Below are 23,263 nucleotides of genomic sequence, written 5' to 3' on the forward strand. Positions count from 1 at the left end.
TTGCTAGTATATCATATTTATTATTTGTGTATTTTTTTCGTTTCTTTTCATGATGATGTTATATGGAAGGCAGGTGTACGAAGATGGCGTTCGATAGAGGAATTTCATGACACTACCAAGTTGAAAGGCAGGGAATAGACATGTTCCATTCTCCTTCCACTGAGCAATGTATATACTCATGGCAAAATGACAATCAACATCATCGATGAAGTATAAAAAAAGGTCGTGCTCGGGATCGAACCGGGATTACCAGAATCAGAATCTGATGTGCTAACCATTACACTACACAACCGAGGTTACTGAGTTTTATCAGATCAAGCCTATGATATAAGCCTGTCACCAAAGTAGAATCACACAGTTAAATCATGGTTACTTCTCCTTTGACGGGCCTATTAAATTAACGTCACTAATCTGAAGCGGCAGTCTGTAGATAAATGTCTTTACATACCTGGACACCAACTGTATTCAATACATATTGGGGAGAGTTAAATATGTATGAGGAGATATTCCAAGTTTGGTTGCCTATCTAGAAATGTACCGACTTTGTATCGTCCATAAATCTAACCATCCATATTCTATCCGATAGCTGAGCCAGTAAAATTCGACCTGGGAGATTTATAATTTATTCATTGATAGCGATATCGACTATAATTATAATTGAGGATCCGCCGGATATATATAGTTCACCTATGAATCTTCTGATAGAGAGTACCCCACTAACCGGGGTACTGGATATGATCCGGGTCAAGTATCTGCAGTACGAGTCTATTGAATTTACCTATACTCTAGGATGTGTTTGTATCCAGTAGGACTAAGTACAGGCAGCTCATATAGGAAATAATGGCTTGAAAAAATAAGCAGTTATAACTGTGATGGTTTGGTTGTCTCTGCGCTAGTAGAGATAAAACCACCTGACCATATAAAAAGGTACAAGACGACTGATCCTCGATCAGTCGCATCTAGCACCCTATATAGTATGTTACAGGTTCAGCCTGTGACTATAACTTTGCATAGGTACACATCTATACATTACAACTTTCGCATCAGCCATGAACTGCTCAAATCAAATCAAATGTGGTATAGACAGGTCCTCCATGCTAGTCAACTTGTTGGTTCGAGTATATACAGGTATCACCCAACAACTAATACAGCATCAGTGTACGATGTCCAACACCGGGAACGGTGCATCTGGATAGTCTCCCCAGTAGTGTGGACAATACGACCTCGGCTGGAGCAATTGCTTTCCTGAACTATACTGGGAAGTCCATGGTAAGTTATATATCTAGTTAAGCAACTCCATTATTCTACTCCAAATTATATCAAGTTAGTCCTATTAACTAGGTTCATTTAGGTATAATGCCATGTTATCGGTATTTGGCATGGCATTCAAGATTAATACACTAGGAGTTGCTCTTAGTTATAAAGCAGTATATCCTGTATGGCGTAATATTGCATTCACATAAATTTCACGTATCATATTAGGTGGAGAAAGAAGAATATACGACAGAATAAGAGCAAGAAAGAGAGAAAGTGACTGAAAGAGAGGTTAAAAAGTTGGATAATAATAATGAAAAAAGAAGGTCGTGCCCGGGATCGAACCGGGATTATCAGAATCAGAATCTGATGTGCTAACCATTACACTACACAACCTAACGATGGTGCCTTTTTGGACTATTTGTTACTCAAGTCAGTTATAGTAATATAATCAACTTCTACCGACGCTCATCCCGAATACAGTATGAGCTATACATACATTGTCGGAATTTCAAACTGATGAAAGACTTCAGTATACAGAGACATAAATAAATTCTAGACCACTTTATGCATAGTTGATCGGACGTCTCCATTCCAGCCAGTGCCCAAAATTTTAATTACTCCAAGAAGCTTAGAAGAGCGGCAACAAGAAGTAAACTCTTATTTCAACAGGGGGCTTTGCCTACTAGTAGCACAGTACTGAACATACATAGTTATACGCTTTGGATAACCATACCAATTCTTGAGTTGGGGCTGTAGGAAAGGAGTCTAGGCTTATGTAGCCAAAGATAGCTCAACTGCTTCAACAATCAGGTTGTGTAGTGTAATGGTTAGCACATCAGATTCTGATTCTGGTAATCCCGGTTCGATCCCGAGCACGACCTTCTTATCCAATTTATTTTTTTGTCATTTAAATTCGATCATTTCTAGGATACTTTTTATTCTACATCTGACGTGTTAGGACTGGAAGTCCTATCTATATTTTGGGGGTGTATGGGATATAAGACCTAGACTCCGTAGATTCCCTTGCTAGCGCATGTAGAAGAATCTTAAATCTAGACCAAACGTACAGACACAGGTGAAACATAATATACAAAGGTTCCTTGTTCATAAGTCATAAACACTACTAATAAGGATATAATCAACGATAAGAATATCGCTATCGATAAACACCCTCTCGGCGATGATACACGATCCACAAGCGACATATCTATATCTCGAACGGCAGGCTGCGTACGTCGCCAAAAGGGTGGAAGGTTTTGGATAGTAGGGATTCCCAGGGCAAAGAGATGTCTCCGTCATACATCTTTTCCACTGCAGTCCCTCCGGTCTTGCCTTCTTCTCACTGCGTTGCCGTAGCACTGCAGCTCATCCCTGCCCAACAGCCTCTTATAAAACAATGTTCCCAGACGGACCTCACTAAACCAAGCCAGTCCGTCCTCTTCTCCCCTCTATATGCCAATGCAATGGTCATTAATCAAACATCAAACCCTCTCTAAAGCACAACGAGTGAAGTGCATGCAAACGGCGCCTGTATGTTTTTCCACATGATCCCTCCCAATTCCAAGCGCCAAAAATAGTGTGAGCGATCGACACGAATATAAAAAAGTTGTAGTATGTACCTGGCCGAGCGAAGAAAAAAAGAAAATTAAAAGCTCGACCAGCCTTGAAAGCGAAAGTCGTAATTCGAAATTAGACAAAAATATCCGTTCTGCGTGACCCAGATATGAAGTGTATAAGCGAGTGTCTCCAACAAGGAACCTCTGCAGCTCAAGACATTACTGAAGTTGAGGCTTCGGCATTAAGATTATCGACGGAGATTCAGCAGTCTGGGGCTGAATAATACAGCCCGACCGGTTCACAATGCAGTCATGTACAGTGAATAATGTAAACTGAGAGGCGAGAAGGCGAACGGCGCATCCAGGCAGGTTGGTCCAGGACTGGATCCATTAGGCCAGGCAGTGCCGAAGTGAAAAGAAAAAACGTATTAAAAATATGTCGAAATCTGCTCAATGCAATAAGAAACCAAGCATGTCGTTAAATGTGCTAACGCCGTTTCATAGATAGATGCAAATAAACAAGCGCATAGGGTATATGCAATTCACGGACTAATGGCATGTCTTCCGGACTCAATATCAGAGGCAGGTGAGGCTAGGGTTTCGCCCTCCCATGTGTAATGGTCATCAATGGGGCTGAGGGAACCTGATGAAATCGAAGAGGAAGAGCCGACCGTCCATTCATCACTGTCGAGGTTGTATTCGTCGTCACCCGTCAGGCCGTATCCATATTCTCGGGCAGAGTCACCAAACTCCACATAGTCATAATCCCAACGGAACATCTTGTCGCCCTGAATGCGCGGAAGGAACCGAGTCTTTGCGAAGTAGAATGCAATGGTCGCAATTAGACCACCACAAACAAGATCAACGGCATAGTGATGGGAGAGATACATGGTCGCCCACCACATCCACAGTGTGTAGGTTACGAACAAAGGTTTCAGCCGTGGGAATACATGGCTCATGAACAACGCAGCCAGTGTCGAATCGGCGGCGTGTAGTGAAGGGAATGCACCGAATACGACAGGGGACTGTTTGAAGCCCGAAGTATACAGGTCGATACCAAAGAGCTTATCGATACGGGCAAGACCAGCGGGGTTGCCTTGCATCGAGTAGTCGGCGGGAGCCAGGCCGTAAAGATTCTCATACCATGGGGGTGAGCAGGGGAATGCAAGCTGAATGGTGACAGAAAGCATGCTGATATACCCGAAAGTCCGCGCGAAGAGAGGCACGGTGCCGGGCGGTCCGAAAACGAACATGATCAGCGAGCAGACAAAGGGGGCCCCGTAATGGCAGATCCCATATGGGAGCCATGCCAGCAAGTCCAGCACCACGTTCTGGTGGGCAGAAAGGATATTACTGATATTAGCGCCGTAGAGAATATTCTCTAAAGCTGGAAGTACACGGACCCAGATCGCAGGGCGCCAATCGCTCGGGATGAACCTATTGATCGTAATAATCAGCGACCAATTTTCTTCCACCGGGCCAGAGCCCAAGAATTTTGGGTGAGGTTCTTTTATTACTTACTGGCAAGCGTAGAAAAAAATGAGCCATCCAGCGATTGGAAGGAAAGGAAGAAAAAATTGGCGAGTGATAGGAAGTAGAAGCGAGAAAAGGAGCAAAGTGAAGACAGCAGTCTTTGCCAAAGGTCCCGGTGCTTCCATAACACTCAACGAGAAGATCCCAACAATCATCAGTAGTAAGTATTGAAAGTCGTAGAGAGTCCAGCGATGGCTTTGTAACGACCGGAGGGTATCCACGGGCGAAAACGAGGTTTGTAAGGAGGATATCGATGAGGTAGGAGATATCCTACTGCGCAACTTCGACCGTAACTTCCGTCGCATGCGATGCGGAACCAGGAGTTGAATGGAGCGCCATGGAACTTGGATTTGCAGCTTGCCAAATTGGTTTTGCGTACGATCCTTCCACGAGGGAAGGGAAGTGTTCATCTTTGCGAGCTCGGGAAAACAAAAACCCCCTCGAACGTTTGATCTTCCCTAAACGACACGGAGACGAGGGTGGATGCCACAAAAATCGAGGGATGGTTGATTTAAGTCCCCCAGGCGGAGTTTACGGAAAGGGGGCTTCTAGGCGCCAGCGTGAGTACACTCTTAATAGGGAGGACGGATGGAGAACGTTTCAATCGCTGGCAGGTATACACCAACGAACGTCTCGTACGGCGGAGAAATAAACACAAGGATTGGTGGTTATAGTTGGGAGCGCGGGCTCCGGTCTCCAGCGGCCAAACGAGGATGTACTGAGGGGGGTCACGTTGCAGGAACCTCTCTGACGCAAGGCGGACAGCAAGGAGAGGAGAGAGTACCAGGAACGAGGTCAATGGCGAAGGTGTGCAGATGGCCACGGAGCCGGAGGGACTGCAAAGGTAGGAGAAAGCTGAGGAACGAGGAGGAGGCGGAATTAAGAGGGAGTAGGGACGAGATAGGGAAGAGAGGAAGAAGAGAAGATGAGACGAGTCGAGCAGTGATGAGGATTTTTGCAAGCGCCGGGCTGGAAGCGCCAGGTGAAGAGCGACGGGGTTACGGACGACGACGGGTACTCTGACAGAGACCCGTACTCGTATTACCTGTTTGGTCTGGTGCAGGTGGTATCGTGTCGTCACGACTAATCCTGATCGGGTGTGTCCGGGAGCAATACTAGTGTGTTTTGGGTAATCCAGGGTTGAGCCAGGGGCTTCTTTGGGGCTAGTCAATGCCGAGGCTGCGCCGTCAAAGCTCGGGAGAATAGAGATGCGTGCCTGAATGGCCCACCACGGTTGAAAAAAAGGAAGTTTTTTTTTTTTTTTTTTTTTTTTTTTTTTTTTTTTCTAACGAAGGGTCGATGCTTGCCTCAGGCCGAAATAAAATTTACGTCAATACCACCCCAGAACAGTCTCCTCACCCGGGCCTCACAAGGCAAGTTACTATTAGCTTTTACGGATGTAGCGGAAACCTCGGGGAAATCGGAGGTAACGGATGCCGACTGAGAATATGAGAATGTAATGATTGGAACAGGAGCTTTGACCGATATGCACCTTACGAAGTAGTAGTAATTTAGCTCTTGGTAACTCATCCGTAGGAGCAGCTCCTATGTCCGTAAGTGCGTGCCTAGGAGCAAGGAGATGAGATCCCCTCCATACAGGGGACAAAAAAAAAAAAAGGGACACGCCGAATTGTTCCTTCGAAATCCAACCCCAAGTCATCTCATTTATTGCAAGGCTACCCCCCAACCCCCGATGATTGGTAGAGCTATCCCCACTGGCCAGGCGCAGCAGCCAACTGGAAGCTGTGGATCTCCAGAACCAATTTCGCTTAGCCCACAACGGTTGCACAGTCAGCAGCCTCCGGCCAAAGAAATCGCCGTTCTGCGGCCAAGCCCCGCTGTGCCTGAATAGTCTGGTTAGTGATCCAAGTTCGTTTCCCTTTTGGTGGTGTATCACCATTCTTTCAGGGTATCCTCGAAAGGATGGCCGCGTAGCTAACTCACTCTATAGGAGTATGGGGCTTTCTTTGTTTATAGGAATACTACATAGATGGAAGATGCGGCGCATCCCGAGAGGAGTGCTCCAAGTCACATAATTATACAGTACTCCTTTGTATATGTACTATGCTCTCTCACTCTGATCCGATCGTAAGACTGACCTATCAAGCTCGGATATTAGTTGCGGGACCAAAGCTAGCTGCGACATACTAGTATGTTATAGTCAGCCAGCTTCTCCTTTAGTCGGTGTTTAGCTCTCAATGGATCGCACCTGTATGAAAAGTCTATTCCTTGACTTGTTTCCAGCCGCAGTTCCTCATGCAACATGAACAGTACTCTTGGAACCACAATCCTTCTGTTCCGCCATGGCACCAGACACCTACCTGCATAGAGTATGACTAAGGGCCATACATACCAACTGGAGGTTCAATCGTCCCTGGCTTGGAATTATGTAACGGCACCCGATCTCATCATGCAGGTCAACAGGTAATGTAAGTAGAAGTCATTGGGCACCTCAACTATGCCCTAAACGGGAAAAGATGGAAATCAAAAATACCGTCCATTACGGTACTGCAGACTCCCCATACCATACGATGCATAGATGATCACGGCAAGCCGCACCGGAGAGGGTGCTCAGTTTGCATCCGAGGAGTGCATAAAGGAGTGATTGGTAGCAACTAAGATTTGAAGCTCATGGCAGCTGACCAAGGCACACGTTCACTTACTCCTTTTGACGTCCGAGGACTCCTTCCTTGCACTTTATACGGAGCACGAAATTTCCGCGCTGGCCCCAACAGCTCATCTCTTCCATGCTGGTCCTTGACTTAGGGTAGATTAAAGGAGGAGTAATAATACCTTAATATCAGAGATTGCGACAGGCCGTTCAAAGGGCGCAAACCACGTACACAACTCCGTATGTACTATGTACGGGGTACGTACGGAGTACTCTCTACACCTATTATTAAGCCCTCGTCTTTCATTCCTTTACTTTGGTCGTTCGTATTCATTCAGCGCGTCATATAAGCAATAAAATTAGAATAATACTGGTTGCCTGGTCTAAAGTGGGTTTGCTAGGAATTCAGAGAGCTCGGACCAAACCGCTAATTACGAGTAATGAGAGGTGCAGTTGAGGCTGGGTGATAATCTTTGGTTGTATTCTCCTATCCCCAACCAGTAAAGGGAGAGAAGACCAGATAAACTTCATGGTTTGAATGTTAATTGTGATACGGGTAATAGAACACGTTTTGTATCATACTGCTCCTCAGCCATTGCATCATGCCCGACAGAAGAGCATGGATCGAATACATCATCCTACATCATCGACCTCACGACGCCCATGGATCTTAAGGCTGGAGGATCTGCATCAGGAAACGTACACAGTACAGGGTACAAACCAACATTGAATCTGTTGATATGAATCCCCCTCATTGTATCGCTGAACTTCCGAACAATCTGCCTCTATTCTTCCTGCGACCGACAGACGAACGGGGCTGGCTGCATCAGGTGATGCTGGCCGCCTGCGTGTCCTCGAATAGCAAGTCAAACGAGGTTTGCATGAGGTCATCTTGCAGGAGCCAATATTTAGGTCCTACGTAGTACAGAGTTAAGTTTGGAGGTTCGAAGTCAAATGTGTATGATGATTGCGCCTGAGCATATTGTACTCACCCTGTACTCCGTGTATATGTTTCTATACAGACTTTGATTTTCTAGAGCCACTATGACATTCCCCTTCTAGGCGCCACTGGTGTAATGAAGGTACTCCGGGACTTGCTCAGTGAGTATTTCACATTACAGATTACTATGGACTTAGTGGGTGCTTTGGGAGTAGTTACGTGGCTCCCTGAGCTAAGGAGCAGTACTTACCCCTCCTTTATTTTGCATGGGTAGTTTGACAATGGTGGCTAAATAGTAAAGTAGGAAGCCTGGCTACTATCTAACTTCTAATATTATGCGATCAGCCTTCCATATTCAGACTCAATCTAATATGTGTTATCATGGCTTTGGTCCAAGTACCATCTTGTCGTCAGACATTGCACTTACCATCTGCAGTTACTGACCGCAGATGAGCTTATGTTGACATATTATCTATCGAGCCAAATAATCATCCTAAAAGATATGGCTTTGACTTGCTGTTTCTCACATATCCTTTATCCGACTTTGTCGTTTTCCCTATCTGCCATGCGACTATCCACTCAGAATCACGGGGCTATGCATCCATGGATGGCTGGACCCAGATAATACGACCTGCGGAATACGTCGACACCGCGGAACAGAGTGACCGAGAAATTGATCCTATTCCCATCACAGCAGGCACGAGCAGGTGTCCAGCGGATTGACTGGACTCCCCGGGGCTTTCTCACGTATGTAAGCGATGGCGTATGACAAGAGCTGTGTGTCCGATTTTGACATTTGAATGGGGATTCCTTGTCCAGGAAGGGAAAAAGACAATCAAACCTCTCCAGCAACTCGGGCCAGACATGGAATGGACATATAGGCTTTTTCACAGACCAGTTTCCGTCTTGGAAATTTAAGAGTTTCAAATGAGCTTGATCTGTAAGAGGTTGATCAAGTCAATGTATTAGTGGGTTGATTGGCTACTCTCATTGCTGGGAATCCTTATATATTAAAATGCTTGAGTAAATAGTTCTTAACACTTGTAATCCGACCTCTATATTCTTAGGAATATATTCTGTACCTGTTTCATATAATTACACAAAGAACTATGACGGCGCATGCGTTGTAGAACTTCAGAGTGAGCTACGGATGTATCTGTCCAACTTATTCCAATCATATAGTTTACACTGTGTTATTCATGGCTCTGTGCCATACTATTATTACATTATCAGCATAACGATCTGATATTGCCAAGTCCACCTATACAACGAAGCGATACACTGTAAAAGCAATACCAAGTGAGCCTCCTTACGATACACCACGTCACAAGACCATCCATAGAGGATAAAGATAAACGAGACCGGATAACTTAGATTCTACGTAGGAAATACGAAAGCAGGACGAACCTCCCCACATTGTGTACGTCTGGAACGACAAGACGCCCAAGTAATGAGGCGCACGATGTCCGTGGCAGTGCTCCCTTCCTTGAGAGAAATGCTTCCGCCTAGACTAATTCGGCTTAAATTAGATCGGACAACAGTATGTTCCATGCATTTGGGTCCTATCAGCACTCCGTATCAAGGGTGAGCTTACATGTTCGAGTTAGGTATGAGGTGCATACGTCGGCAGCTGGGTATGTTGATCAAAGAAAATTTAAAGGCACACCGTAGGTATGGTGGCTTTGAATCCGGGAATGGTGCTTATCCAACTTACCATTGGAGGTCACATTGATACGGGGTGGTAAGGTAGTTGAGAGTAACTCTGTGGGGGTAATTCGACTCCTGGCTTCATATTTAGTCGGTGCATGTTGGATGAGGTGTTCATCCTAATATAGAATGCAGGCCTGTTGACTGGGGTTTAGCAATCTGCCTATCGGTCCGGTAATTGTTTAAAACTTAATATGGGGTCTTATTGTGTGAGGATAATGAGTGGTACATGGACGACGTGAGGGATAAGTGTAATTTGCAGTGGTGAGCTGTCCTTGCAGTTTTGGTAGTTAGATCACTGGATCCATTTGAATGTCTGATGGTACTACATGATCCTGCTCAACAAATTACTATGCTCATCGTAAGTATTGATAGTTGCAATCAGAGGGTTACTACACATTACACTCTAGAGTCAGACTAAAGGTATAAACCAGGCTCCCACATTAGGAACTATTGTAACCTCAAGTGACAAAAATATATAACACCCAGACGCTTTTCCACCGGGCACATTTCCTAAATGGGGAATCTCTGCATATATCAACCATGGTAGATGTCAGGCTTCTTGAAGTCGTATATATCTTCAAAATGGCCGCAAATTATCATATATTCTCAGTCTTGAGAAAGGCATTGGGTCTGCGTGTGGTTCCCCCCACCTGCCAGGGAAACCACTTATCCCTCGAAAAGATTCTTATCAACTAATTGATTGATACCGTACATGGACCTACCGCAGATATGTCGATGGACAGGGTTCTTCTGCGGGATTATTATCCCAGAACGATGATGTAGATCCTGGTAGTTTCCACTTTATCAGGACTTTCCGAGGCCTCCCCATACTGGTTTAACAGTATCATACCTCTGGCCTTGTTCTGGACAACAAACAACCCAAGAGCCAAAATCGACGCCGGACTAGCCCAAGAACTTCATATTCCCCTGCAATAGCTGTACGAGAAGCACCCTAGAACAGCTCCCGCGTAGTCTAGGAGATAATAGATCACATGACTGCCAGAGGCATTGCGGCCGACACTAACTGGGGGAAGCTCTGGTTGTTCGATATCTATCTCAAAATGTTCGTAGATGGTAAGTGATGACTGGGCGATAGGCTGGGTGTTTATCCTCCCATTGTGACATTACGTCCATTCTCTCCCCGACAACACCAGTCCCATAATCCAAGGCCTTCTGCTCTTCATCCTCTGTCTCACTCCACCTAGGCCTCTCTCATCGACTACAACATCACCATGGAGCTTCCCACCAACACGACCTCTCCCAGGCACACTTTCGATATAACCATGAACCATGAACCATGAAACCTACCTCCACGTAGAACTCGCCATCGACAAGTCCTGGGATGTCTGAGCGGTGGTTATCAAGGATAATCTGATCCAATACACCGGATAGATTGAATTGGATGCAATCATATGTATATACATGAGAACTCCAACTACGTATAATAAACCCGTACACATCTTTTCGCTCCGCACCAAACGCCAAAAATGAAAGAAAGTAAAAGAGAGAAGACAGTCGACCTCATTTAGAAGCTAATAGCTGGAATCCCTTCACCAGTCCCATGGCCGACCCTGCCGCCACCCCTCCCACTAATACCATCTGAAATCCGCCTATCAGACCGCGTCGAATATTCTGTTTCCCCTTCCATCCGCTCACGAAACACGTCTTGCCATACCCAAATAGAAACAGTGCCACGGCCATAGTTGCGATCGACCACCGTAGCGCAAGGAAGGCATCTTGCGGTCCAACAAAGAAGTACGGCACCAGCGGTACAAAGCCCCCAATGAAGTAGCCTAGGGCGATGGTTAAGGCACAAGTAAAAGCGCGCGACCCGGACGGTTCCTGTAGCGTGTGGTGGAAGTTCATGAGAAAGGAAGGGAGCATGGGCGAGGACGCGAGGTGACCAGTGAGTTCAGATACAAGGGCTGGAGGGAGATCGTAGGGAGCGAAGATCTCCGAGACGGTGTCTGTTACGGAGGCGGGATCAGTCATGGTTTGTGTTTCGGTTTCTTTGTATGTGGCGCGGTAGGATTCTCTGAGCAGATGTTAGATTATCTTTTGTCATTCACCTCTCTCTCTCTCTCTACCCGCCCCCCCCCTCTCTTTCACTCTTTATAGGGACCGAGGAAGAGCTTACTCTTCACTCTTGGCTCCGAGATATCCACCTAATCCCATGGATATCGCACCCGCAATGAGTTCTGCAAATCCTCCGAATACCACTACCTTGGTGTCACCTAGGGCGGAGAGTCCAGCCGTCAGAGCAAATGGCACAGTCATTCCGTCGGACAGACCGATGATAGCGTCTGAGATAGTTCGGCCATCGATAAATCTGGATTCCTTTTTCTCCAATCTTCCTTGGAAACTAGATGAGTTTTTGTCTGTGGTGGACCCAAGTTCACTCTCATTCTGTAGCGGGAGGTGATACTCCTTTTCTAGGTCGGGGGAGTATTCCGAGACAGGGGAGTAACTAGAGAGGAGGCCTTTGATGGAGAAAGACATGATGCAGGTATTGTTCCTACTCTGGTTATTTCAGGGGAAATATATATATATATATATATAATATAATATAGAAAAGGATTAGGAAATGAGAAGCGAAAATTGATCAAAGGACTTGGGAAGAACTCGCTGCGGAAGGATAACTAAGTACCACCGGCGGACATTGGAATCGAGGGAACTAAACGCTCGCTATCGATGAACCACCAACGGAAAGTACCAGTCTTATCAAAGAGAAGCACCACAAGCATCACAATCAGTCGATGAGGGGACCATCGCGTGCTCCTTATCAGGTGGCCTATGGAGAGAGAATGACCAAGAACGTGCTGGAGGGGCTGGCGGTCACCTGCTGCAAGGAGGAAGGGGTTTCCCCCACGTGGGCCTGTGATTGGTTGCGATATCCAGATGGAGCCCCACCTGTTGCGGAGTCCCTGAAAGCTTGGGCAGCCCAACTCACCCTACTAGGCTGAATTTGGGTAAAAGGTGGGCCCTGAATGTAGGTAATTCACCAATCAGAGCCGGACAGAATCAAACCGGATATTCTGGCTGGTGGATGGGGATTCCCACCGGCCATTCCACAATGTGATTGGAGGTGGACCTTGCATGGTCAGTCACCAGCAATTATGCATCTATACGGTATACAAACGTCGAGCAGGGTATTTTCTACTGGATCTATCTCTCACAATGACTCCTCCTACATCTCTCACCTACCTAATGGAGTAAACGGTTCTTTCTACACTCCTACGGTCTGCACACCGCCAATTAAGTGTCTCGGAAATCTCCTAATCGTTTTCATCCGACCTCTGGCCAGCTTCATCTAATTTCCCTCACACCACCCTCGGAAATACTCCGTACCATGTTATCATGGTGTCTCACGAGGCGTGCTTTTCTTCTCGTTCACAACGGGCATCATTGGCTCTGTCTGCCATCCTTCGGTTGATACGGCAGACCCGCAGGTATCCAGAACCCTGCCGTTCACATAGTTTGCTGTGAAAGTGGATCCTCGCTTGGAATGTCACCGTATGTCTGGCAAGACGCGACGAGATACCAATCGATGACAGGGGGGCAGGGAATGGAGATAAATATGTCGCGTCCGCCGTGGATTGTAGAGGGATGACGAGAGAAAAGGAAAGGTTGCAGTAGAGACGAATCCAAAGAAATTATGAAATCAACTGTTGCTTTGGTCTTTGCACTGGCCGCATGCACCTCGGCTCTTCCTCACAAACGGGGAGAGGAGGTCTGGGGCCGGCTTCGTTCCAATGTAAGTGGACTGTGCTCTCTACCCCTCTCTTGTTGATAGACAAGACATTGATAAGACCAGATCAAACATGTCATCTATCTGATGATGGAGAACCACTCGTTTGATAATATCGCTGGATACTGGGACTTCCATCCAGATATCGACAACCTGCGTAATATCAAATACTGCAACGAGTACACTAACCCCAACTGGACGGTGTGGGATGAACCGCTGGAAATCTGCGCCTCGCCATATGAGACAGAAGTGCCGCTGACCGACCCGGACCATGAATTTGCTGGTGTGACATATCAGATCTACCGGAAATGGAGCGCCACGAACGACGATGTTGCAAGTATGGGAGGATTCATTGAGCGTCAATCTGAAAAATACAGTGCTACGCCAGGAGAGGCGGGGTTTGTTATCAAATCCTACGACTACAAGAAATCATCAACGCTGGCAGAGCTCGCGCAGAGCTTTGCATTCTGGGACTCATATGTAAGTTCATCCAGCCTGAACTGCGTCTGGACTGGCTAACCAGAATGGAATACAGTTTGCGGAACACCCGGGGCCTACTAATCCCAATAGGCAATTTGCGACGTCGGGCTCGACCTGTGGATATCTCGACAATAGTAATCAAGCGGCAGGGTTTTTCAACAATATGACCGGCACGACGTGCGCGACGTCCATATTCGAGGCGTTGAGCCATAAGAACATTAGCTGGAAGAATGTAAGGAGGCCTCGTTCCCTTGAACTGCAGATGTGCTAACGTCAATCCAGTACTACGAAACAGATATCATCGATGCATGGATGTATAAAGTCAGTGTTGTCCCCTATTTCCATAAGGATGCGCCGCTTACTATCCTGCAGTGGGTTCAAGACAATGCCATGGACCGTCTGGCCCACGCCAATGACTTCTATCGGGACTTAGAAGAGGGCACGCTGCCCACTTTCTCCTATATCAACCCGGAATGCTGCACAATCGACTCCATGCATCCCACCAGCAACATGGCTGCCGGCGAGCAGTTGATTAAACATGTGTACGATGCAGTGCGGCGGTCCAAATACTGGGATAACGCGTAGGCTCCACCCACAAGTATACTGGAGAGTAATGCTGATGGGGTCAGCTTGATCATCATCAACTTTGATGAACACGGAGGCTTTGCGGACCACGTTCCACCGCCGGTAAACGTTCCACAGCCACAAGACAAGATCGAATTCGATGGGGAGTCGGAGGGACATCATGTTCACTATGACTTCACCCGTCTTGGAGTGCGGTAAGTACAATAACTCTGTGGAAACAAAGCAGAAAAAGAAAAAAAGGCACTAACCGTTGATCAGCGTCCCGGCTTTCCTGATATCACCATATATCGAACCCAACACTCTGATCCATGACCAGGGTACCATGTACGCCGACAACTCAGCCTACACGCACTCGTCTTTCCTGCACTTCCTGCAGGAGCTGTGGGATCTGGAGGGACTTAATAACCGCGTGCAATGGGCCAAGACCTTTGAGCATGTTTTCTCGCATAAGATGCGCGAGGACACGCCCATGAGTCTGACCACGCCCCGGTGGTATGGTAGTAGCTGGGAGCCGAAGCCGGAGCCATTTTATCTTCTTAACCAGGATGAGAGCTACTATAGGAATAGGAATAAGAATTGAGACGGTATGGTATATATGGGTGCGTTATGTGGATACATGAATATAGATATATGCTGGATGGCATCACCAGGGGAATCGGAATCGTTCATTCATTCAAGATCAATTAAGTGATCGTTAGACTACATTCGGCTTCTGAGTTGGACTAGGTCTGTAACTAGATCATAGAATCTGAATACACCATTAGCTACCAGATCATAATAAAATAAAATAGGAATAAAACTCACTGCTACTTCCTCTTGGCCTCCTTCCCATCATCCGCCAGCCCCTCCATATTCCAAAACCGACTCTTATACGCTGGAAAAGAAGTATGATTCCATATATTTACGAGGACACTAAGCAGATTAGCGAGAAACAGAAATCTTTCTTCCCCTCTTTCTTCCCTAAAAAAAAACCAGAGGAAAAAGACACACCTCTGACTCCGATCCTTATAATCCTCATCTTTCAATTCCTTCACACCGACTTTCATACCATCGCGCGTCCAAACGACGTTTTTCTTCTCCATTTTCGAGCGCGTGTTGCGCGTGACTTCCTGGGCGACGCTCCACGCGATATATCCGATGACGGCGATGACGGAGACGACGATAAGGAGGACGAAGAGGGGGAGGAGATTTCGGAGGGCCATTTCTCTTTCTTTTTGCTTCTTCTTTTCGTTGATAGGTTGGTGATGTGGTTTGCAATAGACTCAGGGGTAAGAAAAGAAAGAGGGGAGGATGGGTCTTCTGGATAACAGGTAGAGGTAGGGCTGATTTGATTTGATTAACCGTTAGTGACAGTGGGGTACATCGGATCGATTAGAACTTAGAATATTTGGGTCTCGTGTACATGATTGTGCGGAAGGGAGACATGTGCATACTTCTTTTACTCTCTTTCTCTCCCACCCCCCCTGTTTGTTTGAAAATTAAAATCAAGTATTTGGAAAGAACAAGAATGAAAAGGAAAGAAAAAAAAAAAAATCAACCGTCAAGGGAGAAAGAATGAAACGATCCGTTCATCGAGCCAAGAATTGGCGCGGGGGAATGGAAAAATATTGGTGCCTGCGCTAGGTATATAGATAGTATTACTCTAGGCTGAAATGGCCAGAATGATACACAGATGGATTCAGGAGGGGGATATTTGTGCAGGGAAAACAAAACATACAATGAGGTTATTGGTTCAGGCTTGATTTACTTGCGACACTGCAGGATGCTAGCAAGGGGCGGTGTTGATTGTATGGATGTAATGTACATACTTCGCCAGGTGCAGTGGGTCGGTCAGCACTAGCTGTATACAGTACTACACACTGCATTTAGTATCTATTTGTTCTATCAGTTCGGAGGAATTAATAGCGGTCTACTGTGAAAATAAATGCTGATGATTGATTACTCTATTGACAAGATAGAATAAGATTAACTGGATACTTTCGGTACCTTACTGTGTAGCCGAATCCAAATATGGCAAACCCTAAGTCAACCTAGGCACCGAGCAGAAGACCGGCACATGTATGCCCACTCGTCCAACTATACCATGGATAGAATCAATGAAGTGGTTCATAGAACTGAGACAAACAGCTAAGCACCGAAATGTACAACGTTTCACGGCCACGCATTGTTGACCGTTTCTTCGGCTATTTATTGACCCACGGCACCAACCTCGAGGTCAGGTCGAGTCGAGTCTGTGAAACGGAAGAAGATCGAGGCAGTGAACTGACGACTGATGGACATGATGTTGGTGTCTCTTCTCGGTGTCGTTGTCTTGGTACTGCTGCTGGTAGTATCCATCATCCGAGATCGATCGAGATCCAATGTATGTCTGCTGATCCTTAGGATCCAACGAGGTGACTGAGGTATATCCAGATCAGAAAATACCCTCATCCTCCAATCATCCCATTCAGCGTATGTAGTCTGACCTGTCATGGTGAAATGCTGCCTAATGTCAAACTATCAGAGAGATGAGATCATCCAGAACCCACACGAGTGTTTCACCTACGGAGTCCAGCATTATGGCCAGGTTTTCCGGTACCATGGCAGTGGAAACGTAAACCCTCCCTTGCTGTATTAATTTATCCTCACTTATACCATGAGAAGATCCAGTATATCGTATCAAAACAGCTCACCGAACGTGTCCTGACGGATGACACTACCTTTAGCTTTGAGCTCGGCATTTCCAAGGTAGAAGGCCTCCATTCTCCCTGATCTCGACCAGACCTGACAATTTTCAGACTCTTAAGTTGAGCCTGCTGTACTTGCTCCATGGCGGGAGTTTTCACGCAGATGTGGATGCCATCGCCACCGAAGTGGCAGCCAAGCATCTAAAATCACTCATTCCAAAGAGTAAGACGCCTACTCCGCTCAAGATGGTGATGCTAATTAAAACGAGTTTCGCCCGTCTTTCAACGACATGCCGCAGAATTGGTCCAGATCCATGGAGACAGTCCGTTCGATCCACTGCCATATCTGCAGAAAACAGTCGCCGAAGCCATGACTATCATCATATTCGGAAATGTGAGCGAGACTCTCTTTTTTCGCGGCCGTCCTCTGACTGGATTACCAGGAGCTCGCCTCGACATTTAACTCCGATCTCATCGTTGATGTAGCCCAAGGAATGGCCAAGGCAACGGGGATGTTTCAGAACCAATCAAGCTGGGGCAAGACGTTTCCAACCTTGTACTCCATCTACATGTGGTAGGTGAACCCATGCGAATATACAACACTAAATTGCTGAGTGGGTAGGGGTGGGTTCATCCTATCCCAGTTAGTCTGGAAGTCTGGAAAAGAAATCGGATCGAACATTTGGGTCGCATTGTCCCAGTTATCCCAAATCCCCAGAGGCAAAGATGCCGACAACAGACATGTATGTCGACAATCCATTCATCCATCACTCTAGAACAAACTTACCATCCAGATCACCGTTCTGTCCTTCCTCGCTGGAAAATTGGCCTCGAAAGACGGCCACATCTCAACCGTGTCAAAAATCTGGGCGATTATCTTATGCTGGGCTTTCATTTTCGCTTCTGTCCACCAAACGTCCGTATGGGCTTTCTTTTACTTCCTATTTCACTCTTTGTTCTGTACACAACCAACCCAACTCAATGTTCACAGAGTGGTCATCATGACCTACGTCGTTTTCGAACTGGCCCGCCATCCTGAATGTCAGGAATCCATCCTGAGCGATCTATCTCGCTCACTGAATTGGAGTCCCAGCGGACCTCCCCTGGCTTTGACAGCCGAAACGCTCCGACACGTCGTCTGCGCCGAGTCTTTCATCCGTGAGGTCCTCCGCATGAAAGGGGAGACTATCACCACCGTTCGCAGCCCGCGGAAAGATTTGCAATTAGCAGGATACTTTATCCCACGTGGTACGCCCCCCTTCCTATCCCAATCGATTGATCGATTGGTTACTCATGATTTATGATTGTTGATTGATCTCGATCAAGGTGCCCTCGTCCATCCGATGGTCTATACATCCAACCGTTCCCCAGAGTACATCCCCAACCCCGATACCTTTGACGGGATGCGCTGGACCATGGACCGGAAACTGGCGACCACGACGGGACCAGGACATCTTTCTTTCGGACTGGGGAGATGGGCATGTCCGGGACGGTTTTTGGCTGTTGCGGGTTCGTTTACCTCTCTCTCTTATTCCTTAAGTGAGTGATTGACCACGGTTGACAGAGATCAAGATGGTGGTCTTGACGTTGTTGGCGGAAGCGGAGATGGAATTGGTGGATGGGGAGTTTGCTCTGGTTGATAAGTTGAATATCGTAGGGACGCCACCGAGAGGGAAAATAATTTTGAGACGGAGAGTGTAGTTGGATGTTCATTGATTTGGATGGTATTTGATAATATGTTGTGAAGGATGGGTTGTGAGAGGTAAATTGACTACCGACAGAGTACAAGCATGTGGACAGTCATGGGATCAGGAATATGAGATGAATGACAGACGCATATACAAAATAACTTGACTACAAGACTCTCTCTCTCTATTCATTTATCTATACCATTACCAATCCTAACCCCACTGATGAAGATAAACAATATCCCAAGTATGGAAGGTTACACCCGCCATCGTCATGATGAATCATACATACAATCATGCAATTCCATGTATTTAGAAAATATCGCCTTGCATTGACTCCAAAAAAAATCGATATCCAATCCAAATCAAGTTCAATATCAACATGTGCGACATCCCTTTCATCCCTATCGCCCCGATCTGCTTCCAATGCGGAACGGACCAGAATCCATGTAGATGTAAAGTCTTTGGTCCGACGCTCGGTATATCTCTCCCTCCCCCCTCCTGCCTGTCTTTCTATCTATATATTCTAGTTTAAGTAGGTGGGTCATGCTGATATGATGAGATGGTAGGGTTCTGTATGGGTATTGTCTCAGCTGTAGGGTCTTGAGATTCTCCCCGTCTAGAGTCGACTGAAGCTGAAGATATAATAGGTCATTTGTTATCCAGCTTCGATATTCTGTGGGTGTTGTTTGACACAGACAGGCAGGGAGTAAGTTGTTTTCTTTGTTTTACTTTCTCTGCGTGCAAATGCTGATGGTTCAGTGTGCTTGGGTTCCCGGTTACGTTGAACCAGAAGGTGTCTAATTTCATACCTATATAACACTGTTGGTCCTTTTGAGGTTACAGATAGAATGCAATAATAAGAACAATAGTACCTAGTGGTCATATTATATCGGATAACCACGAATTATCCCTATGTGTAACAAACTACCTATCGTCGAAACCGGAAGCCGCAGAATGGAAAGGTATAAACGAACGCATGCAAGATACAAAAAGGTATCCAGACTATTAACGATGACAAAACATAAACAAAGCATCTCCTCCTATTCATAAATCACTTGCATCGTATCTGACGTTACAACCAGCTCACTGCGCCCATGAGACGCAAACACCGGTCTATTTGAATTTCTCCTTAAGCTTGTGGAAAAATTCACTGGCGCGGCTTCTCCGCTTCTCCTTGGTCCCATTTGTACCGGAAGGACTCTTGGGGGTAGTGTCCTTGGTAGTATTTGTTGTGGCTCCCGCAGATACATTTTCAGTCGTACTTCCGGTGGCCTTATCGGCGGTCGACGCGGGAGGAACGGCCCCTGGTCCTGATTCCTTAGGAACCTTCGTCTCCTCAACACCCGTAGTCACCGTAGGCTCTTGATTGGTGGGAGTTGTGGCCCTAGGGGACAGCTGCTCCGATTTGGGCTGCGGCTCTGTGGCGTGGGGAGCCGTTTCCGCGCCCACTGCTTCTGCAGTGGGCGCGGGTGTACCGCTCGATGTGTCCTCAGGGATCTTGCTTCGAAGTTCCTTCTCCACCTCCTTCTTCTCATCCACAGCCTCTTTGTTTGCAGCTGCCTCGGGAGACTTGTGCGCCTCAGATATCGAGTTCTTCACCACGTCGGGTACCTCGCTCACAGGGAAGTCCACTCCAACGTTCGCCTGTTTCTTCTGGGACTCGAGTGGAACCGCTGCAGCAAGACCGGCGGTGGTGGACGTTGGTGCCACCGACTGAATCGTGGCAGGATCCGAAAGCCCCTGACAAGCTTCACCCATTGGGAGGCTGGACTCTGGGATCAAGTTTTTAGGCGCCGAAGAAGCGGCTGAACTACTGGTTTCCTTCGTCTGCCCACCGGTCAATGGATAGCTAGCATCCTGGTTGTAGCCAGCCTCATCTGTTCGGACAGTTGATTGGATCGTATTGGGATTGAAAGTGCTGGGGTCTGGTACTTTCTCGCCCGGCTTCAGCGAGATCGGGTTGCCTGCGCCGCTAGAAGCGGGTATCGGGTTCACAGAATATTGATCATCCCCGGGAGTTTGGGGGAATGTTCCAGGCACATTTGCTCTCTGCTCGAAGGGGACATTTTGAGCAAGCTCGGCAGTAGTCGATCCCGGAGCAGTGGACCGAAAAGTGGCATCTCCGACGATATGTTTGTTCGAGTCTTTGGGAACTCCTCCTGCCAGCGCAGCGGTGGTAGAGTCTGGCGTCACACCGGCCATGACTGGTGCACCGTTTTGTAAGACTCTCTTCGTTTTGTCTGGGATCTGATCAGGGTAAAGGACGTTGTTAATATTGTAGCTACCGTCGTCTTCCTCTGGGGCGCTACTATCGGTAGTCCAGATGCCGTCAACGACAAACTTTCATTGGAAACACATGAGTTAGCGAACCCAACTTTTAAGGAATGCTGACGTGACGATTTCTTATAAAGCTTTAGGGGGAAGAGTGGGGGGGCACGGCTTCGACGGCCGATAGCAAAAGGCGGTAGCATGACGTCAGTGGAGGGAAGCGAGAGGCGCGTCATTTTGGCTTTTCATGTCTTAGGCAGACACAATAGTTGAGTCACGGAAAAGATGTTTTTAACATGCTTTCGTTTTCTTCCCATCTTAATAAACAAAATGCAAGAAATGGCCATTGATGTTTCAGACGTACTGGAAAGTCCATGATAACTCCCTTACCTTGTAGTGCAGTTTCTCGTCCGTGGCGGACAATTGAACCTCTTTCTCGAAAAACTCTCCTTTTTTATCTAGCTTAATCGTCTTACCCCAATCGTCGAAGGTCCCCGTGACGAACACCTCGTTCGCATCGTGAGGCCTAGTTTGTCCCGCATCAGTCAGCGATCAAATCATCCCATACGGTGAAGCTACAGGAGAGTTTCTGTCCCGACCGGTATGGAATTATCGTCGCTTGGGACAGAAGGCGGCGGGGTACAGTGGCATTTAATGATTGCGAGTAGAATTGGAGGCAATGCTTTGATTAGGTTTCCAGGTGCACGGCAAAGGTACTCTCATTGGGAATCTGGTAGCCTGAACTTACCATCGAAACGTGTAACTCCTCATATTTTTCCCCTTCACACAGTGAGTCACAGGAGACAGGAAGGAGTACAGAATAAAAGGACGCAGTCTATAGGCGATGCGACGGGGTGGGAGAGCTTTTTGACCTGCGGGCTATCAAGGGAGTTTGGCTGGGAGAAAGAGGCTGGGGTTGAAGGTAAAGCGGGGTGTACACACAACACACACACACACAGGCCTCCGACCGGATACTTTGGCAGGAGAGCTAGGCTGAGCTAACAAATGAAGAGAAAGGGGAGAGCGTAAGAAGCCCTGAGACAAGAAGATATTCACTGAGGGATGAATTCCGGGAAAACGACTCGGACTCTCGAAGAATCTCTCGCCAGTACATGATGATGCTGAGACCGCCCTTGTGACTGGATCTAGACTCTTGCCGATGAAACTGCCTTGTACAACTCACCAAGGGCTAGTCAATGGTGTATGAACGAACCCTATTACCTCGTAGGCGTTGCCTATTTGCTGCTGATGGGTTCTGGGTTTATACATTGGACTTATACAATTCGTCTTTGGTGGTTTCCTACTATGTATCTGCAGTGAAGTTGCAACCACCGAGCCATGCGATGGCTTCACACTCCGGAGTAGCTACCAGAGTTCGTTAGCATCGCCACCACCAATTATATTAGATATATGATATGATAGAGATATAAAATCTTATTATTATTAGTTCTTCCTGCTATTATTACTTTCTGATCCTTATTGAACACACAAAATGAAAATTCCATTTCGTCCACGGCACGGGCCACCCTCTAGGCCCAAGACGGCAACACCAGCACATCGAAAACGGCGACCCCACTACCAACTCTACTTGCCTAGAACCTAGAACCCTGCTTGATCCACGGGAGGGGAGGATGAGAAGATGCGGTCGACCATGGATGGGGGATTCTAGGCGGCGATCTGTCCAATATACGCAGGGAGCTCTGAAGACAGACGTCAGATGTTTGAACATCATGACCTCAGCCTGCAATGCGGCACGGAGTTTGCCACCGAACCGCCTTTTGAAGGACGAAAGAAGATGGAATTTGATGTGGAAAAATCTGGGAGTATCACCTCTCTCTCCTTTTTAAAAACTAATAATAAATAAAATGGAAATAAACTATCATACATACTTAGGAGAGTGTCGATAAATGAATCAAATGGGGACAGTGGCGCAACATCAGCCAGATGAGCTCTCCCCTTTTCGGACCTCCTCCAGCCTTCTAGAAAACCCCTGGAAGACCGCTAGATGGAAGCTTCCACACATCCCGATGGTTGGCACGGCCCTTCCCTCGCATTCCTAAGCCCTATTCATCTTGGGAAATCGATTCTAGAACGATTCCCATCGTCTATCGCACTTGTCTTTCCACTGTTTCCAGACTATTGACACCACCCCTTTTCGCTATTGAGGTAGTGGGCAATTTAGCGGGGACACCAGTGATGTCGATCCATGCATCGTTGG

The 23,263-nt window shown here is 46.9% G+C and overlaps 6 protein-coding genes and 3 non-coding genes across 9 annotated transcripts; 3 read left to right on the forward strand and 6 right to left on the reverse strand.

The window, feature by feature from the left end:
• Positions 1-220: 220 nt before the first annotated feature.
• On the reverse strand, positions 221-292 carry ATNIH1004_007523. Its single transcript has one exon. It is a non-coding gene; the product is annotated as a tRNA-Gln (tRNA).
• Positions 293-1,578: 1,286 nt separating this feature from the next.
• Positions 1,579-1,650, reverse strand: ATNIH1004_007524. Its single transcript has one exon. It is a non-coding gene; the product is annotated as a tRNA-Gln (tRNA).
• A 416-nt stretch (positions 1,651-2,066) lies between these two features.
• On the forward strand, positions 2,067-2,138 carry ATNIH1004_007525. Its single transcript has one exon. It is a non-coding gene; the product is annotated as a tRNA-Gln (tRNA).
• A 1,217-nt stretch (positions 2,139-3,355) lies between these two features.
• IPC1 (phosphatase PAP2 family protein) lies at positions 3,356-4,756 on the reverse strand (the record flags this gene model as incomplete). The annotated part of the gene is made up of 2 exons (XM_033572146.1): positions 3,356-4,250; positions 4,335-4,756. The coding sequence occupies 2 exons, from the start codon at positions 4,754-4,756 to the stop codon at positions 3,356-3,358; spliced, it is 1,317 nt and encodes a 438-aa protein (XP_033425461.1).
• A 6,372-nt stretch (positions 4,757-11,128) lies between these two features.
• Positions 11,129-12,106, reverse strand: ATNIH1004_007527 (VIT1/CCC1 transporter family protein; the record flags this gene model as incomplete). Its single annotated transcript, XM_033572147.1, has 2 exons — positions 11,129-11,642; positions 11,745-12,106. 2 exons carry the CDS (start codon positions 12,104-12,106, stop codon positions 11,129-11,131), a joined length of 876 nt encoding a protein of 291 aa, XP_033425462.1.
• A 1,156-nt stretch (positions 12,107-13,262) lies between these two features.
• Positions 13,263-15,000, forward strand: ATNIH1004_007528 (uncharacterized protein; the record flags this gene model as incomplete). Its single annotated transcript, XM_033572148.1, has 6 exons — positions 13,263-13,361; positions 13,422-13,835; positions 13,891-14,067; positions 14,118-14,416; positions 14,465-14,614; positions 14,679-15,000. The coding sequence occupies 6 exons, from the start codon at positions 13,263-13,265 to the stop codon at positions 14,998-15,000; spliced, it is 1,461 nt and encodes a 486-aa protein (XP_033425463.1).
• A 226-nt stretch (positions 15,001-15,226) lies between these two features.
• On the reverse strand, positions 15,227-15,622 carry ATNIH1004_007529 (uncharacterized protein; the record flags this gene model as incomplete). Its single annotated transcript, XM_033572149.1, has 2 exons — positions 15,227-15,332; positions 15,411-15,622. The coding sequence occupies 2 exons, from the start codon at positions 15,620-15,622 to the stop codon at positions 15,227-15,229; spliced, it is 318 nt and encodes a 105-aa protein (XP_033425464.1).
• Positions 15,623-16,908: 1,286 nt separating this feature from the next.
• On the forward strand, positions 16,909-18,787 carry ATNIH1004_007530 (uncharacterized protein; the record flags this gene model as incomplete). The annotated part of the gene is made up of 10 exons (XM_033572150.1): positions 16,909-17,013; positions 17,064-17,147; positions 17,198-17,309; positions 17,356-17,480; positions 17,530-17,660; positions 17,709-17,829; positions 17,881-18,002; positions 18,078-18,334; positions 18,413-18,595; positions 18,651-18,787. The coding sequence occupies 10 exons, from the start codon at positions 16,909-16,911 to the stop codon at positions 18,785-18,787; spliced, it is 1,377 nt and encodes a 458-aa protein (XP_033425465.1).
• A 1,103-nt stretch (positions 18,788-19,890) lies between these two features.
• ATNIH1004_007531 (carbohydrate-binding module family 48 protein) lies at positions 19,891-21,816 on the reverse strand (the record flags this gene model as incomplete). The annotated part of the gene is made up of 3 exons (XM_033572151.1): positions 19,891-21,117; positions 21,436-21,571; positions 21,794-21,816. The coding sequence occupies 3 exons, from the start codon at positions 21,814-21,816 to the stop codon at positions 19,891-19,893; spliced, it is 1,386 nt and encodes a 461-aa protein (XP_033425466.1).
• Positions 21,817-23,263: the final 1,447 nt, after the last annotated feature.

Source organism: Aspergillus tanneri (genome assembly GCF_003426965.1).
Source record: "Aspergillus tanneri strain NIH1004 chromosome Unknown AapTan_7_pilon_pilon_pilon, whole genome shotgun sequence".
NCBI lineage: Eukaryota > Fungi > Ascomycota > Eurotiomycetes > Eurotiales > Aspergillaceae > Aspergillus > Aspergillus tanneri.